Source organism: Rhipicephalus sanguineus, chromosome 1 (genome assembly GCF_013339695.2).
Source record: "Rhipicephalus sanguineus isolate Rsan-2018 chromosome 1, BIME_Rsan_1.4, whole genome shotgun sequence".
In the NCBI taxonomy this organism is placed as follows: domain Eukaryota; kingdom Metazoa; phylum Arthropoda; class Arachnida; order Ixodida; family Ixodidae; genus Rhipicephalus; species Rhipicephalus sanguineus.
In genome coordinates this window covers 148,204,357-148,221,250 of record NC_051176.1, presented here as the reverse complement: position 1 = coordinate 148,221,250, position 16,894 = coordinate 148,204,357, and the positions used below count along the sequence as shown (strand labels likewise).

The 16,894-nt window shown below is 44.5% G+C and overlaps 2 protein-coding genes across 3 annotated transcripts in view; one reads left to right on the top strand and one right to left on the bottom strand.

The window, feature by feature from the left end:
- The window catches only part of LOC119400030 (cyclin-dependent kinase 1), a 45,828-nt gene extending 30,051 nt beyond the window's left edge, over positions 1-15,777 (top strand). For both annotated transcript variants that reach the window (XM_037666955.2, XM_049417126.1), the window contains exons 5-7: positions 5,019-5,353; positions 9,569-9,710; positions 13,297-15,777. In XM_037666955.2, the coding sequence (XP_037522883.1) occupies positions 5,019-5,353; positions 9,569-9,710; positions 13,297-13,368 (549 nt within the window). In that variant the 3' untranslated portion in view covers positions 13,369-15,777. The remainder of the gene's footprint in view (positions 1-5,018; positions 5,354-9,568; positions 9,711-13,296) is intronic.
- Positions 15,577-16,894, bottom strand: part of LOC119400022 (carboxypeptidase D) — a 69,312-nt gene continuing 67,994 nt past the window's right edge. The window contains exon 9 of the mRNA XM_037666934.2: positions 15,577-15,924. Within this exon, the coding sequence (XP_037522862.1) occupies positions 15,829-15,924 (96 nt within the window). The 3' untranslated portion in view covers positions 15,577-15,828. The remainder of the gene's footprint in view (positions 15,925-16,894) is intronic.

Genomic DNA, 16,894 nt, shown 5'->3' with positions numbered 1-16,894 from the left:
TGCATATGATCACTTTGCTGAAGGCCCTACCACATTCGACGAGTTGTTCGACGTGCCGCTTACCGCGACCCACGTCAAAAGTATAATTTTTCTTTGCTCAACATGGACGTAACCGAAAACGAATTTGCACTATATTTCTAGCCTGAGATTCCATTCTACTATTTATCCAGAAACCAAGCATGAATGCCCTCAGAAATAGATATTTAATTACATAATAATTACGAATGATTACCATAACACGCATCAATTAATGTATTACGATATTATTTTTATTGGGATATATTATCGAGTGCCTTGAAATAACATTGTATCGATTTGACGCATTCACAGACATTTCTTCATAAGTGGCGTCTGAAAGGGTTAACTTTGCAGATATCTCTTATCACGTTCAGCTCATTCTTTGCTCACCCATGTGGTTGCATAGTGGCTGTGGTGTTGTGCTGCTAAACATGAGGGCACGGTTTTGATTTCGTGCCATGGTAGCTGCACTTCAGTCGGGGCGAAATGCAAAATCACCTTTGCACTTAGAGGTTCAGGTGCACGTTAAAAAAGTGCAGGTGGTCATAATTATTTTACAGCCCCCCCCCCCCCCCCTGCTACAGCCTGCCTCATAATCATATTTTTGTTTCGTTGCAGAAAACCTCAGAATTCAGCTTTTTTTTTTTGCATGTTTTTATACATTTATACAGCTCCTTTGCAATGGGGGATTGGTGGAGGAGTCTACTTGAAAGGGGTCATGAAGCACCCCTTGGGCTTGTTGAAAAAAACACATCCTGTGGGAAGCTGACACGGCTATGAACTGCTCTGCCAAATATTACAGTCGTGCGCGCCGCGTAAAGGCCACAAGCGGAGTGCGAAGTTGCCGTTTCCCCGGGCACCCTCTTTTCAAACAGAGGCAGGTTCTCAATCTCGTCGGTGGGCGAGGCGTCTGCACGTTGACGTCGCGGATCTGCCAGTTTACGTCGCAAGAGACATAGCATGCTTATTGGCCGATAGCCGACGTAAATCGAGAGCGGCGTTCGGATCAGATGCGCTTCTTGCCACGGGGTGCCACCACTTGCCGGCACCGCACTCCTCAGTACATGGTAGCCGCATTCGCACACGCGAATCACAGCGGGAGAGCAATCGCGTTTCATGACGCGCGCTGACGTAACTTCTTTCCCCCGTGCCTCCCTATGTAGCTTCCAGTGCGCTCGTCGGCACGAGAAAAGAGAGAAAGCGCTGAGAGCGTGCGCCAAACCCCCGTAACTCCGCTGATTCTTGACGGATTCGAGAAATTTTCGCAGCAATCGATTCAGGAGGCAGTAAACTCCGATACTGAGGTCATTAGATCATTACTTGGAAAAGTGGTTCATGATCCCTTGAAGTGGTCTTCCACCAACTTCTTGGCCCACCCCTGGATGGTCGTCGGGGCTAAAGCTATACAAAGCACCCTCCCACTGATCCTCACTAGGTATTAAATTATTAGAGAGAGGGGGTAATGTGCTTTGTGGTTGCATATTTCGTTTCTCTTAATCCTATGTGGTTAATGTTTCGTGCACTTTACTGTACATATGCTGCTTCATAGTTCATAGAAATGCAAGGACATATTCAAAAACCTTTTTTCAAAAAACAGCACATTTCTTTTAATAAAACCTAAACTTAAAGGGTTGGTGCCAGCAAAATTTTGGTTTGCGCATTCTTTGTTGCAAACGTTTCTTACTGCTCTAGGAATCGTGTTACATGCTCCAAGATTCGTGTATTCTCACTAAATGATTTGATATCGCCTTACTTATATTAACGACTTTCTGTTTCTGCGTGCCCAGTTGGACAGCGACTTCATTCTGTAAGAAGCTCGAACGCGTGGGCCCACAAAGCTGTGATGCACACATCGTCTGCTCTCGCGCACACACGCGAGCAGCCGTCCAGATGCCTTCAAAACTCGCTAAAATTTCGCCGAGTGACCGTGGCGAAAATATGTTTGAAAGGAGCACCGCATTCGGGACCGTGCCGCTGCCGAGAATTTACACCAGCAGAGAAGCAAATAGATTACATTTCTGCAACAACAATTTTGTGCTTGCCTGGTGCATCTTAGTGCCACCAGGTGGCCCCACCTATCCGGTCTCACGTTTATGGCTACGGTAACCCGATGAGCTAAAGCAAAGAAGTATGCGAACAAACTGAAATTCTCTGAAGTCTTCATCACAGGTCTGCATGACGATGCGAAGCACTTTGCGAAATGCGAGCAAGTTTGCTCGCATTTCGCAAAGTGCATTTGTCTGCTTCGGCGTAGGTTCGCAGCAGATGCTCTCTTGGCTTGCCTGGTGCCACGGAGCTGTGACGTGGATAACAACTCGTTGCACGTCACTCTAATGTTGTTTGATGTCACTAAAACTTTCGTTGCACTTCCTACGCAGTGATGTCGGTGTCAGTCGCGCTGGCGATGGGTCTCGATTGCGAGAACGAGCATTTACGCATGCTTTGGAAGTGAATTAAAATATATCCTAAACGTTTGCCGTGTCCAACACTTGATGCTGAGGTGTCCTTGAATGCAGAGGAAGCCTACAGCAGGCTTTTTATAGTCTCAAAATTTGGTGACACCCGCCCTGCCGCGGTGGTCTAGTGGTTATGGCGCTCGACTGCTGACCCGAAGGTCGCGGGATCGAATCCTGGCTTCGGCGGCTGCATTTTTGATGGAGGCGAAAATGTTTGAGGCCCGTGTACTTAGATTTAGGTGCACGTTAAAGAACCCCAGGTGGTCTAAATTTCTGGAGCCCTCCACTACGGCGTCTCTCATAATCATATCGTGGTTTTGGGACGTTAAACCCCAGATATTATTATTATTATTATTATTATTATTATTATTATTATTATTATTATTATTATTATTATTACTATTATTATTACATTTGGTGACACCACCCCTTTAAGCATTCAAAATTCAAACTGCATGGGAAAGCAGCTTCTGCTTTCTGCTTTAGTACAAATTGCTAGGATCAGTTGCAATAAAAAGTTGTTTTCTCCCAATGCAATGAAAAGTTGTTTTCAGATGTTAACACAGAATAACAGCTGCAGCTCTGTCAGACGTTCTTTTCCTGTTTGCAGTAGTTGCATTAATTTAGAACAAGTGCTGCAGCTTGTAATTCTTCTGCCAAAATTGGTCTTAATGAAAAAAACACATACATGCCTGTGATGTAACTTTCTTGTGACCAGTACAGTATAACCTCATTACAACAGACCTTCATAGTGAAGAGGATTTTGGTCTGTTGTAAAGGGAGTATGTAAAATCCAAGTACTGTTACAACAGACTTTCATGTAAACACTGAATGGGTCTGTTATAACCGGAGAGAATTACGAGTCACAAACATGGTCTTATTTTTAACGGGGGACCAAAAAAAAATGCGATTTTTGGAAAATCGCATTTTCAGTTTCTGTAGCCCATTTCTATCTGATTCCAAAATATCTTCAATGAAAACTACGCAGAAGTGCTATAATTTGTTTTGCGTCTGCCGACTTGGCGAAAATGGCGGAAATATAAAAAAAAAAGCGTTTTTAAAAATTATAGCTCAGCAACAGCGCAACTGGGCGCCACCATTTTGGGCTCGTCGTAAAGAGCATTTCTCCGCGTTCAAGTTCTCCGTTTCAGCTGGCTCCTCCATTCAGTAACAAGCGTACGAAAAACACGTTTTGGCTGCTTCTGCGGTAATACCGCAGAAGCAGCCGAGGTGTCCTCGCAGACGTGCGACTAATAGCGTTGACTCGTTGGACCCGCTGTTCGAGGTTCTTCTTATCAGCACTTCGAAGCTTATGACGAAGACCACCGCGGGACAACTCCTTGTACTCGCAATCGAGCATGACGTACTTTGAAACATCGGGCACTGCGGCCACGCACATCGCAACCGAGCTTTCTACTAGATGTCGTGGTTAGGCCTAACTCCGTTCACGGTGCCGATGTACGAGCCAAATCCGAACTTTGCGGGCAAGAACATCGCGCTAGCGGACATGCGAAAGCGAAGAAGCCGTAATGTCCTTCGTCTCAAGCAACGAATCGCGTTGCGCGCTGGCTCCTCAGAACCGCGGACGGGCATTTTGCGCATCGGCAGCGGACCCCCCGGCCAAGCTCACCGCGCAGCGACCGCGCGGAGAATCGGTGGCAGCGGCTCGCAATTTCGCGTGTCAGCGTCCCAAACGCAACACCAAGCACGCTGCGCGCCGTTTTTTTGTCGCTACAGCTAGGCATAGCTGATCATTGACAGACCGGGGATCGGCGGCCTTCGTTCTTAAATCGGTACGTCGATATCCGCGGTGCGCTGCTCCCGTCCCGAAAGTATGCTAAGCGATGTTTAAAGTCGGAAGTTAATGACCGTGGTAGAAAAGTCCGCTCTAAAGGAGTCCTGACCATCTTGCTGGCCTGAAATTTTAGTCAATTATATCCGAATGTCCGTTGTACCAGAATCCGTTGTAAACGAAGATCAATCAATGGAACTAATCAGGGGCGTAGCCAAGGGGGGGGGTTGGGGGGGTTCAACCCCCCCCCCCCCGAAAATTTTGAATTTTGCATGTGTATACATACACGCACACATACAAACGCACGCACGAACATACCTAAAGTATGGTTGAACCCCCCCCCCCCCCCCCCCCGAAAAAAATTTCTGGCTACGCCCCTGGAACTAATACGGAGGTCGGCATAACGCCGCAAATTGGTATGTAATATCCGAATGTCTGTTGTAAACAGATCCGTTGTAACGAGGTTATACTGTACTAGGCTTATGCTTGTTCTGGAAGTGGCATGAGACAAACCTGTTCGCAGAGGCTCCATCGAATAGTTTATTCAAAGATTTATAGCCATTTTATTCTTTCAGATTCTGGGACATGTCTTTGCATCTTCACTTTCGTGGTGCATTGTGCTATAAGAGCATGATTTGTATGGATATTTTATTTGGGATTTGTCATGGTGTGCAGTGCTCCCAACGTTGCCTTCCTGTGTATGTTTTATTGTTCCTAATCGAAGTTGTTGTTGGCCATGAATTTTCTTGCAGAGCTACTTGAAGCAGATTCTTGAGGCCATCTTGTTCTGTCACCAGCGACGGGTGCTTCACCGTGATCTGAAACCTCAGAACCTGCTCATTGACCAGAAGGGCACAATCAAAGTGGCTGACTTTGGGCTTGCCCGTGCCTTTGGAATCCCTGTCCGGGTCTATACCCATGAAGTGGTTACTCTCTGGTACAGAGCCCCTGAAGTACTCCTGGGCGCTCAGCGATACTCCACGCCAGTTGACATTTGGAGTATTGGTTGCATTTTTGTGGAAATGATCAACCGTCGACCTCTGTTCCATGGGGATTCTGAGATTGATCAGCTTTTCCGCATTTTCAGGTCAGTGCACCTCTCTGCAGGTATGTTAATTTTATCTGTAGGATGTTTTCTTTTTTCTTTTTCTCCCCCACCCTAATTTTTTGTCACACCTCTGCCTAGCAAAACCTGCCAGTCTTAATTCGTACATGCACAGTGTTTAGTGCTTGGATGTTGCACGTAATGTATTGATTATTGATTATAGTCTGTATCTGCTGTTTTACAAGTCAGCTTTATTGCTTTTATGCTGACAAATTGTATGGAAAATTGGGCTTGAATATAAAAATATAGAAAAGCCCATTGTCGTCTTCATGCAGTTTATTACTTCTTGATGGGTAAACAGCATGTATGGTCGCGAATACTTCACGTATAACTAGTGGTCAGTGTATGACGAGCATCGCAAGTCTCTGAAGTTTTTATTTTTATGATCCGTTGACTAAAAAACCAGAGTTCTCGGAGATCTTTAACATGAAGCTATGTACACAGACCATGTAAATTTGTGATTGCTCACGTGAAGAGTAACTGTGCTTCCCAGAAAGCAGCATCTTCTGGAGCATTGTGGACCAGTGCCAAACTCTTGGTATTTTGGCATTTGGTAGTATAAGGATAAGCATTTTTTTAGTCAGAATCAGATGAAAAATAAAATCATTGCAAAACTGCATGTAGTATTAGGCAGTATGGTGGGTTAAAGGAAGTTGCAGGTAGAAACAGTAGTACTATCTTACTACTGATAAGTATTTACCTTGCAATGGTCACATTACATAGGAACTCATTTACTTCATCTTTGCAATCTATTGTGCCAAGTGGTACCCACCACTGTGGTTTAGTGGTTATGGTGCTCGACTGCTGACCCGAAGGTCGCGGGATTGAATCCTGGCCGCAGCGGCCAAAATTTCGATGTATGCGAAAATACTTTAGACCCGCGTACGTAGATTTAGGTGCACGTTAAAGAACCCCAGGTGGTCGAAATTTCCAGAGTCCTCCAGTATGGCATCCCTCATAATCGTATAGTTTTGGGACGTTCAACCCCAACAAAAATTTTAAAAATTGCACCAAGTGGCGAATCCTGACAGTGCAAAAAAAGAGACTGAAGGCAGTGCCAAAATGCCACCTTGATGTCCGTGCAACAGTTTACTGTGATCGCATAGATTTGACGGTGTTTCTGAGGGCCTACATAATTATCAGTAAACTTTCATCACATCTTGTTCTAAGGCACTCCGAGACAGTGCAAGTTTTGGAAATTTTTATTGACTCCTCTGCGACCAAATACTTCAAGGGAGACTAAAGTGAAAGAATGGTTTAGATTGATAAATTGTACTCTGAAAACACTAATGTCGTTAATCAAGGTTAAAGTATCATTCTTAAATTTCGCACCGAAATCTCTCCATACGGCGTCACGGATTTCAAAGGGAATGTTTTGTATTTTGGCACCATTGGCTCAGCAAATTTCATTGGAACTTGTTATGTTAAGTGCAGGCCTGTAGCCAGGCCCCGCCCCGAAATTTTGGTGAAGTAGGTGTTTTTGCCAAAACTAAATAATAAAAATAGGTGTTTTTCTCAAATGGTCAATGTTTTAAACAACCCCCCCCCCCCCCTCCCCGGAAAGAATTCCTGGCTACAGCCTGGTAGTCTGCCCCCCTTAGAGGACAATGGTAACGGTACTACCGTATTTACTCGAATCTAGGCCGACCCCCGAAATTCACAAAGCCAGAAAAATGAAAAAAAACTTGATCATCTAAGCTTGATCAAAATCTTGATCAAAATCTAAGCTGACCGCCCCCCACTTTCGCACATCGGTTTTTTTTTTTTTTTTTTCGCAAAAAAAAAAAAACGTCGGCTTAGATTCGAATAAATACGGTATGTAGGCCCTAGTAGACATCAAAATCTATGACATCACGACGATTGGTGTGGGAATTTCAAAGTGGCGTCACCACTCGAATTTTCTTTTTGCGCGTTTTCTCGTGGCAAGCGTGGTCGTTTGATATTGTGAAAGAGTAATTTACTAGAACGAGAAAAATTGTTTTTCTCTTTAATGTCCCTTTAAATCAGTGACATCATACCGACCAACCAGCGTTTGGGCTTTGGAGAGAAATTCAGGAAATAAAAGCTATGACCTTTATTTTCTCTTCAAATGATGAGCCTATGATCACAGAATTAAAAGCGAAGAGTTCTCAAAGAATAATTTATCTGTCTAGCCTAATCTGGTGTTTCACTTTTTTACTCGTGCTGCCATGGCCAGTGAAGAATTGTTATGCATCTAGGTTACAGTCAAAGATCATTTCTTGAACATCTAAAGCACCAATAGCAGTGCTCCAGTAATAGAGAAATGGGACAGGCACTATTTAGGACTTCGGTGGGGGATTACCTGCCCGATGACAAGCAGCTCCTCAGTATAGTCCTCTCACTACAGTGCACAAGCACTTGTAGTGAAAAAAAAAGTCCGCCAGATCCCACGCGTTGTGGGAATCGGATGTCATGCGAAGCAGTCACCGAGTAGCTGCATACACATTTTTTTCATCCACCTTTTAAAGGGACCGACAACCAATTTTTATGGTGGCCATTTTCTGTAGCGCAACGGAAAGCTTACCGGTGAAAGTGCATACCTGCCAAGTCTCCCGGATTACCCGGGAGATTCCCGGATTTTGAACGTTTCTCCCGGTTGTACGGGTCATAGAGAAATCTCCAGGAAATCCAGTTTTGCCCCGCGCATCCAGTGCTTTGTCTGGCCACATGAGCAAAGTTGTCTGGCCACGTAGTAGAAAGGATTCTTCTTCTTCTTTTTAACGATGGTAAAGGTTCAACTCGGTTTCATTGCGCATGAAGTAGCTGTGCACTTTGCGCCGCAGTCCAGCACTTAAAAGGGTAGCCGATGTCTGTCGAGATAGCGCGTTCGCCAGTGTTCGCGACTGTGGTCCCTCATGGTCCCTTGCCTGACGAAATAACTGGTAAGCAAGCGACGACAGGCCTCGGACGCAGAGCGATGTTATCGCTTGTGCCCTTCGCGCGACTGTGACGGCCGGGTCGTTTCATCTCTGCTTCAACCACGTTGGTCCCTAGCGCTAGCGCGCATTTACTCGCACGTAAAACAGACGATGCGTAAGCGATGTTATCAGTTTGGACTCTGTACAGATCAGCGGCGACCGCAAATTCCCGCTGACAGTAGGCAGTTTTAGTTAGCGTTAAGTTAGTAGGCTGACAGTAGGCTAAGTTAGCGTTAGCGTTTGCGGCCCGCTATTTCCGTCACTTACCGGGAGCTCGCAAGCGCTTAGCGTACAACGCACGCGCAGGCGCAGCTGCGCTAAAAGCCAGCGCAAAGCTTTGCTTACGCTGTTCTAAAACTGCCTAATGTACATATAATTGCTATCGCAGTACACCACCCCCCCCCGCAGTCGGCATTCTTTACACCTCCTCCTCCCGCGGTCGAAATATTTTACACCCCCTCCTCCCGCGGTCGAAACGCGGGCTGTATAGCACGCACGTTGCGTCTGTCCTCTAGCCAAGCTGTGGTTTTTGTTGGCATGAAACAGATCCTCTGAGGCTTCTGGAATGGTACTTGTAAACAGTTCACATCAACTTAATAAGTATTCACTTTCACTATCTGATGCCATTTGTAAAGTAGAAATAACCACACATTGCTGTCTGTGGTGTCTTAGGCCAATAGCATATAAAGCTGACGGGTGATCTCAATAACGTCAAAACATTGGCACTACTTCGTCTTCAGCATGAGACTAGACTAGGCAAAAGGCTGATTTCACTGTGTACAGAAGACTCTCAGTAAACGGAAATCTCTCGAACAGAATTTATGCTTAAATGTAATAACTACCTCTAATATGATTGGTTTCATACTTTAATACTGCACCTGTGTTCCTATCTCAGCAAGTGGAACTTCTGTTAAACAGAGCATATTTTCCTGGTCCCTCCAGGTTCCATTTAACGAGAGTTTATTGCTGCTGTGACATAGAGGAAGTAGCAATCGTAAATAAAGTTGAAGCTGACAGTCTGTGTGTGGCCGTGTTAACCGCTTGAGGGAATACATATCAATTAAGTATGGTGTGGGTTCACACTTACCTTTCCACTGTGCTTCGTGCGACTGCATACTGCTGTTTAGGGATACACACATTTAGGAAGCGCTCCGAGCCCACCGCTCAGGCAAACTTTTTTTTTTTCATAAGCGATAGGAAGACATTGTTGAAGACAAACTTGTTGCCATCGCCTGAAAAATTATGCATGTACATACAGGACCCTGGGCACCCCTACGGAGAATACGTGGCCAGATGTCGCCCAGCTTCCGGACTACAAGCCAACTTTCCCCAGCTGGAAGGAAAACATTCTGCCTACACTGCTCCCCGACATGGAGAACAAGGCCATTGACCTGCTCAACGTAAGTGAATGTTCCATCTTGGATACTGGCATAGGTGAATTGTTTTATGTGAGTGTCAAAGCAACAAACACCAATGGAGGCTTTCCTCCAGCTTCGTTGAACTGAACTATAGCTGTGTTGTTAGGTCTGTCAACAGAATCGACTTAAAATGAACAAATGAGGAGAGGAAGCATGAGATAAGTGACATTTCGCCATCTATTCCTGATCTACTGTGGGCTCTTTTGTGCTGTGAGGTCTAGAACTATTGTGTACAAAACAAAATACAGTCGCCGACCGTTTATTCGGACTGGGCGGGAACCGCTGAAAAGTCCGAATAATCGGGAGTCCGAAAAAAAGGATTCACCAGAAAAAAAGCACTTTTATTGGCCCACCGGCCGGAAAAAACTTGTTAGTGCGCGTCTGTACACGTGCACGCTTACGCGCGAGCAAGTCGGCCTGTATTTCAGCCAAGGTTTGGCCACCCCTGATGGTCGGCAATAGCACTGCACCGGCCTACGCTAAATCCGCATTTGATGGCTGTGGTGTAGGAGGTGCGTCGTCAGGCAGTCACTGTCCACATGCGCTGGTTCGAGTAGCTGACGGATGATCTCATCGCCCAACTCGGCCAAAACTCCCAAGCAACTTCCACCTGGTGAATAATCGCCGCTTTTTTCGCCATCGTCAGGGCCTTGTAGTTGCCGCGTTACTTTAGTTCCGACGGCGCACATGGAACGGGCAGCGTCGGAGCAATTTCAGCAGATCAGGCCTCGCACGAGCAGGACACAAAGCTCTGGATGCAGATCAGGCCTAGCCACAGAAACATCTGAGAACGCAAACCCTCACACGCCAAAAGGAAACGACGTTGGTCTAGTTGATGTTGCAGCGCTTCTGTAATCTGTTGTCGTACTCTCTTTGTCCGAATTCGGATCCGCGTCGTACTCGTACGTGCTGTCATTCGCCTCAAACGCCACACAGAGCCGATTCCAAGCTTGGCTTGGCTTGGCCTGCTGTGTGGCCGTGGTAGCCGTTCAATGGATACGTGACTGGCGAAAGCCAAAAGGCAACCGTTACGTGTAGCCAACAAACATAGCCTTCGAGATCGGTAACTTCTGCGTGGATTTTTGACACTGGCACGATCTCCAGTTATAGCCAGTGCAACATTTCAGTGCTGGCAACCTAGTAAAAATATTGTAAACATTGCTGACAGCTTGTTATGGCGTTCAACGTCGCACTCTATCAGCCAGCCGGAGTCCGAAAAATCGAACGGCGGGCTGTGGGGCGTCCGAATTTTCGGTCGTGAGTTTACATTACTTAAATGGGACGAGTGGCGGTGCCGCGAAGGTGTCCGAATAAACGAGCATGTCCGAATTTTCGGCGTCCGAATAAACGGTCGGCGACTTATCTTGGAAATTAGTACCGTAAAATGCCGAGCAAGCCCCCCCCCCCCTCCTCCTCCCCTGCGGCCACTTTTTTTTTTTTTTCAAGGCGAGCATCGCTTGTGTAAAAAGAGCCACAAGATTGAGTAACTTAGAAGAATCGACTGTTGGGCGAGTTGTTCATTCATGATGAATGAAAATAGCGCGAAAAAACGTAGGACAGGACGAAGAAGGCTACAAAGAACGAAAATATATAGGAAGTCTAGACTGCATGTTCATCACGAACAGAACCAAAAACCCAGATGTGCGTATGCAGGTACCTTATCTCTACCTTATTTAATGGAAGGGAAGGCTAGTTGTTAGTATGTGCTTATGCTGTAGCCTTCTTCATCTTGTCCTACGTTTTCTTGCACTATTTTCATTCATCAAGATTTAGTACACTGAATGCGTATCTCATGTTAATGAAATTCCGTTGTCATGTGGCCGGTCGTATATTGGTCAAACGGGTCGCTGTTTCAATGGTTTGACAGTGACGAGGGGGAATAAAAGCAGTAAATAAAAAAGCATTTCATCAGAAACATGGATGGGCATTTTTTATTTATAGCGGCTCTCCCGCCACCATCTTGAATTTCGGTCCAGGACCGATCAAGCGTTCCCCCTCCAAATCTGGTCGAATTATCCTTCACCGTAAGGGGGGGGGGGTGCTTGCTCGGCATTTTACGGTATACAAAATGTGTGCTGCAGCAGTTTTTCACTGGTGCATATGCGTCTACGTTTATAGAGGTTGTAGACAACACTGCAGATAATCTAAGATGGCAGCAGCGCCTGTAAGCTGCCCCAAATGGCACTGCCTCTGGGCTCCCTGTACTCAGGGAGAGTTTGTCTTGGCAGTAGAGGGAAGGCTACAGAGGTGGGGCTTCCGCACATTCGTGTTATATGTTGCTGCACACATTTTACTCAACTATTCTCGTGTGTGGCAGCTGCACCTATTGCAGGAACAAAGTGAGCCATTATGACATAATATAGCAGTGACCTGGATCCAGAAATCGAAACTGGCTCAAAAAAAAAAAAAAAAAAAACTAGAATTGTAAATTAGTATTTGACTTGTTTTTGTTTGCCACTATGTCTTCTAGGGTTCAGAAGGTCTGAATCATTACCTTATGCAAGAAATAAAAAGCCTAGTTAAAAATAGTCATGTCAGTGCTCCTTAAAGGGGCCCTGCAACACTTATCCAAGTAATCATCAAATGGCTTCATTAAAAGAGCTTATTGCCTCACGAATCGACTGCTGCAAAAATTTTTAGAATCCGTCAAGTGCAAGTGGAGTTACAGGGACTTGTCACCTGCTGCTAGCGCTCTCTGTCTCCTCTCGTACTAGTGATCTTGCTGAAAGCTACATAAGGAGGGGGATGACAAGAGGGCAAGATGATGCGTCCCTTCGTCAGTGCACGTCATGACCTTGAGCACTTTTTTCTTTTTTTTATTTGAACGCGCAGCTTACTTTCAGTGTGATCGCACGTGCATGCTGGGGCACATGGCGGCATCCTGCGGCGACCACAGTAACTATTGCAGCTCAGAATGCTCAAATCAGCCAATGGCCGTGGATTTGGGGATATGGCACAGTAATTTGAGTATATATCATTTGTAGAGAGAAAAGGAAGCAATTTCTAACTGACTTTGAGAATTAATTGTAAATTCCAGGCCGCGTGCTGCATTGTAATGTTTGGCTCTCTTGTTCTCAGATGCCTGGACTACCGATCGGTAGCGTTTTCTGACCATGCTGAAAAAGTGTTGCAAGGCCCCTTTAAACCATTGTTTGAAACTGAACGCATAGCAATGTTAAATCATATTCTTCAGTTACTTCTGGCAGGAGTTCTACACATTATACATTTCCATTCCCATTTCATTTGTAGATTACAGTACTTATTGCCAGGGTCAAATGTTTGCAAGATGCGCGGCCTGTGAGAAAAAAAATGTTCGTACAAAGCCTGTAGGCATAGCCCGAAATTTATAGCTCCGGTATGCTTGCAAAAAGCAATGCCTCCTTTACAGGTGGCTAAATCAGCCGTTAGCTACACTGTTGCATGGAAATCAATCGTGTTTCAATTACAGGAGGCATTGTAGTTGTCTTTGTGCTTAACTTACAAAGCAATGCAACTGTTTTACTGTGCCATAATCTCGCTCTTTGTTGCGTGGATCGTTCCTATGGGATCCTTATTTTGGTTGTTGCAGAAAATGCTGGTCTACAATCCTGCCAGGAGGATCTCTGCACGGGACGCCCTCAAGCATCAGTATTTTGATTAAACCTTTGTGCGGCCTTTCCACATTACAGGCTTTATATTGACTATAGTTGAACGTGGTGGGCCATACGTTCCCTTTTTTTTTTTTTTTTTTTTTTTTTGACCACCTTGAGGTAATGCATCGGAAGAGGGACCAAGAGTCAGCTGCATTGTCTAATGACATTACAGCAGTATATTTCTATCCTGTTTTATTTTACATATTTTGTAGAACTGTGTCTGTAAATTTTATGGGATATTGTGCGTTTATTTTTACTTTTTTTTTTTCATGTACAGCCTTTTTTTATACACTTTGAAAACTCAACTTGTACAGTTTTGTCGTTTATATGTGCAGCACCTTACCGCCTTTTTGCATCTGTGCTGTTTTCATTAAAACTGTAGCCGTAGGTCTAGCTAGTTGGAGTGAAAAATGAACAGGAGAATCGGGTGGTGTCTACACAGAGATGTGTTGTGATTTCAGTTGATAGAAGTGACCAGAGATTGAAGTGGCTTAACTTCCCAATCAAAGCCTGCTCCGTTCCCCTCCTTCTGCACAATTTTTTTTCCTTATTTTGTGTGTGTTGTAAATTAATTGCTATAAGTGATTCTCAGAAGTAACTTTTGAGTTTCAAGAGAAACAAATCTACAATCATCAAATATTTTATTCTCACTTGTTGCCTTTTGTCAGGGTGCTTGTGGAGCAGTTCTCTTCTTTGCCTTTTGTTGTACATGTCATGTAGCTGTATTCATTTGCAGCATGATTGACTTGTTTGTAATTATAGGTGTCCCTTTTTTATGAAAGTTTACTGTGCTTATTGAAATTTTTAGTGTCTTGCTGTTTTTACATGTTTGAAGTAAATCCTACTGTTTTTATGCGTACTTGCTTTGATATGTGCAGTGTACTTGAACGCACAGTGTGTAGCACCAGCCTTATGCCTAGCAAAGTTGTGTTTGTGTAGGCAGGTGACCATGCGTCACAGATGCGAAACTCTGGAGTGCTGCAATTTTTCTCGTTTATTGTCATTTTCAGTCATACCTCAAGGGCACATTGTCCCGATATGGGGGTATACACATCCGGCAATTCCTTTTTTTTTTTCCAAAGCTGAAATGTTGAGTGGCCTTCACTTTGCAAGAAGAGCTGGCGAATTTTTATTATATACATATCCCTGCCAAAAGAAGACTCTACAGTAAACCCCCATTATCATGAAGTCGCGAGTGCAGTGAATAGACTTTTTTTGTGTAAGCTGTACTTTAAACTGTAGTAGGGTACGCATTTGGGCTGGTTGGTTCATGATTACGAGTGAAAAACAGCGCTAAAAAGACTGATCTCGTGTCCGTTCTTGTCCCCGTCTTTTCAGCGCTGTTTTTCACTGTACTTTAAAAATGCAGTGCTGCCCCTGAAAAGTTGTGGTAATGTGGCAAGAGCCCTGCAATGGTGGCATTAAAGTATGTGTATGGGTCTCTGGCTAATTGTCACTGGAACGCCTATTGCTGAAGAAAAGATATGAATGTAACCATCCGTAACACTTAAGCTGAAACAAAACTGGAAGGACACAGCATAAGCAACACAGCTTTTCCTGTCTGTTGTATGCCTTTAGTTGAACTTGGCTTGAACAGCCTCTTTTCAATAGCTACTCCTAATATAAGGTTCCGTCGCTATTATTTGATAAAACTTTATTACGCTTCCTCAGTCTTTCTTTATTGTATGTGCGGCTTAGTAATGTCAGATCAAGACCAAGGAAAGAAACAAGGCTTGCACACTAGTAACGCATTCTGTGCACACACCATGGCCACTAAAGATGGCAATTTTTTTGTACTGGAAGTCTTGCATGTTTTTACTCCAAGAAGATATGTGTAAAGAATGTGTTTGCTCTTTCTGCCAAGTGGAATGTTCTCCCATTGCATTAAGTTGTTTGATCTAAAACTCGCATTTTTTGGTGGCATAACCACAAAAACACAGTGAAGAAGGCTTCATAACAATAGGGGTTTACTGTTATAGATATTTGTATCTGTATAACTTAAGTGGAATGCATGAAGCATTTCTGGGCCGCTTCGAAGAGAGCAGGAAGATTCCATCATTATCTTAGCAACTACAGCACTATATGCAAAACTTATCCGTTTTGTTTTGTTTACTGTTAATGCCAATTACACTTTAAGACCATTCTTCCATGCTTTCACTGCATGTGCAAGCTTGCAGTGGCAGTCTTTTGTACTTTTTATATTATTATTCCAAATGTTTGTGCCAATTATACTGTATACCACCTTCTGAAACCATGTCCACACTCTCGCGGAAACATGTAAAATGTTCCTGCCCATTTCTTTTTCGTGTTGGCTGGTTGGATATGTTTGAGAGCTTTTCAGCAAACACTGCCACTTCTGTTCATTGTGATCAACAGCTAGATGTTCCTTGCTGTCAAATAAAAATTTTTTCCTTAAACATTCAGCTCAGCAGTTTCTGCATCATGGAGTTTTGGGTGAGATGTGGCAATCACATGGGCTGCATCTGCTTCGGTGGGTTTGGTGGTGGGAGTAGCCTGTGCTCTTGGCTGCCATCCATGTAGGCTTCAGATTCCAGTAGCATTTCCTGTCAGGGAACAAATGAATAGTCTATTGCAAAATGTTTTCCCATGTAAAAGCACCAAGATGAAATTTTGTAGTTACCAAGTCGGCTCTGTAAATGGTAATTTTTGTTATCAGTGTTAGCCTTCTTCGCTATGGTGGAAGCTTTTAATAGCATTCATTTAGAAAACTAAACCCACCTCTGCACAAAGTTGACAGTCTGATATTTCTCAGTGCACATTCTACAATTTCTCCATAGAAGGTAGTACTATTGCATTTGAATCGATACTTTCATACTTCATTATTGGGGTACTGACAAAATTTCGCGGGCAAGATAGCCTGTGGGATCGATTCCCGTGAACATATTTATATCATCTGCAAAATATCAACAGCTAATATGGCTTGGAAATATTTTATATGAATTTTGAAGTTTGCGTGTGCAATTGAGCGCTATATACCGCACCTCACGGCATTGACACCCTCGAAAGTGCCTCGACGGTGTCCCCCCTACTTCCCTCACGTCACCACGCTGCAGCCGATACAAGTTATGATGTCATAGCCGCCATTGATCTTTTGCCGCGTTTGCGCCAGCAGACTACTCGGCGGCTGCTCGCGAGTCTGTGGCCGCGGCGCATGCGTTGAAATTTTGTTTTGCGACACTGCTCTCCCATTTCCTGTTCGAAAGGATATCTTGATGCGGACGAACCGAGCGGAAGTGCGTCACAGTTCCGTGTGCCGATGTGGTCGAGCGTTGCACACGCTAGGTGGTGATAGTTGCATCCGGCGGCTTGTCGTTTTTGGAGCTCTCTCAAAACGAAACTGAGACATGATTGGTAATGAGGAGCCTGTAATTAACTACTTGTCGCATGCTGCAGCAAACGATATGTGCCGCGTTATGACTGACAGGCCCCCAGCAACCCATAGCAGCAAAAAGATACGCGAGGCCAAAATGTTTGTATCAGTACTCCTTTAAGCTTTGGGAAAAATTGAGTGTT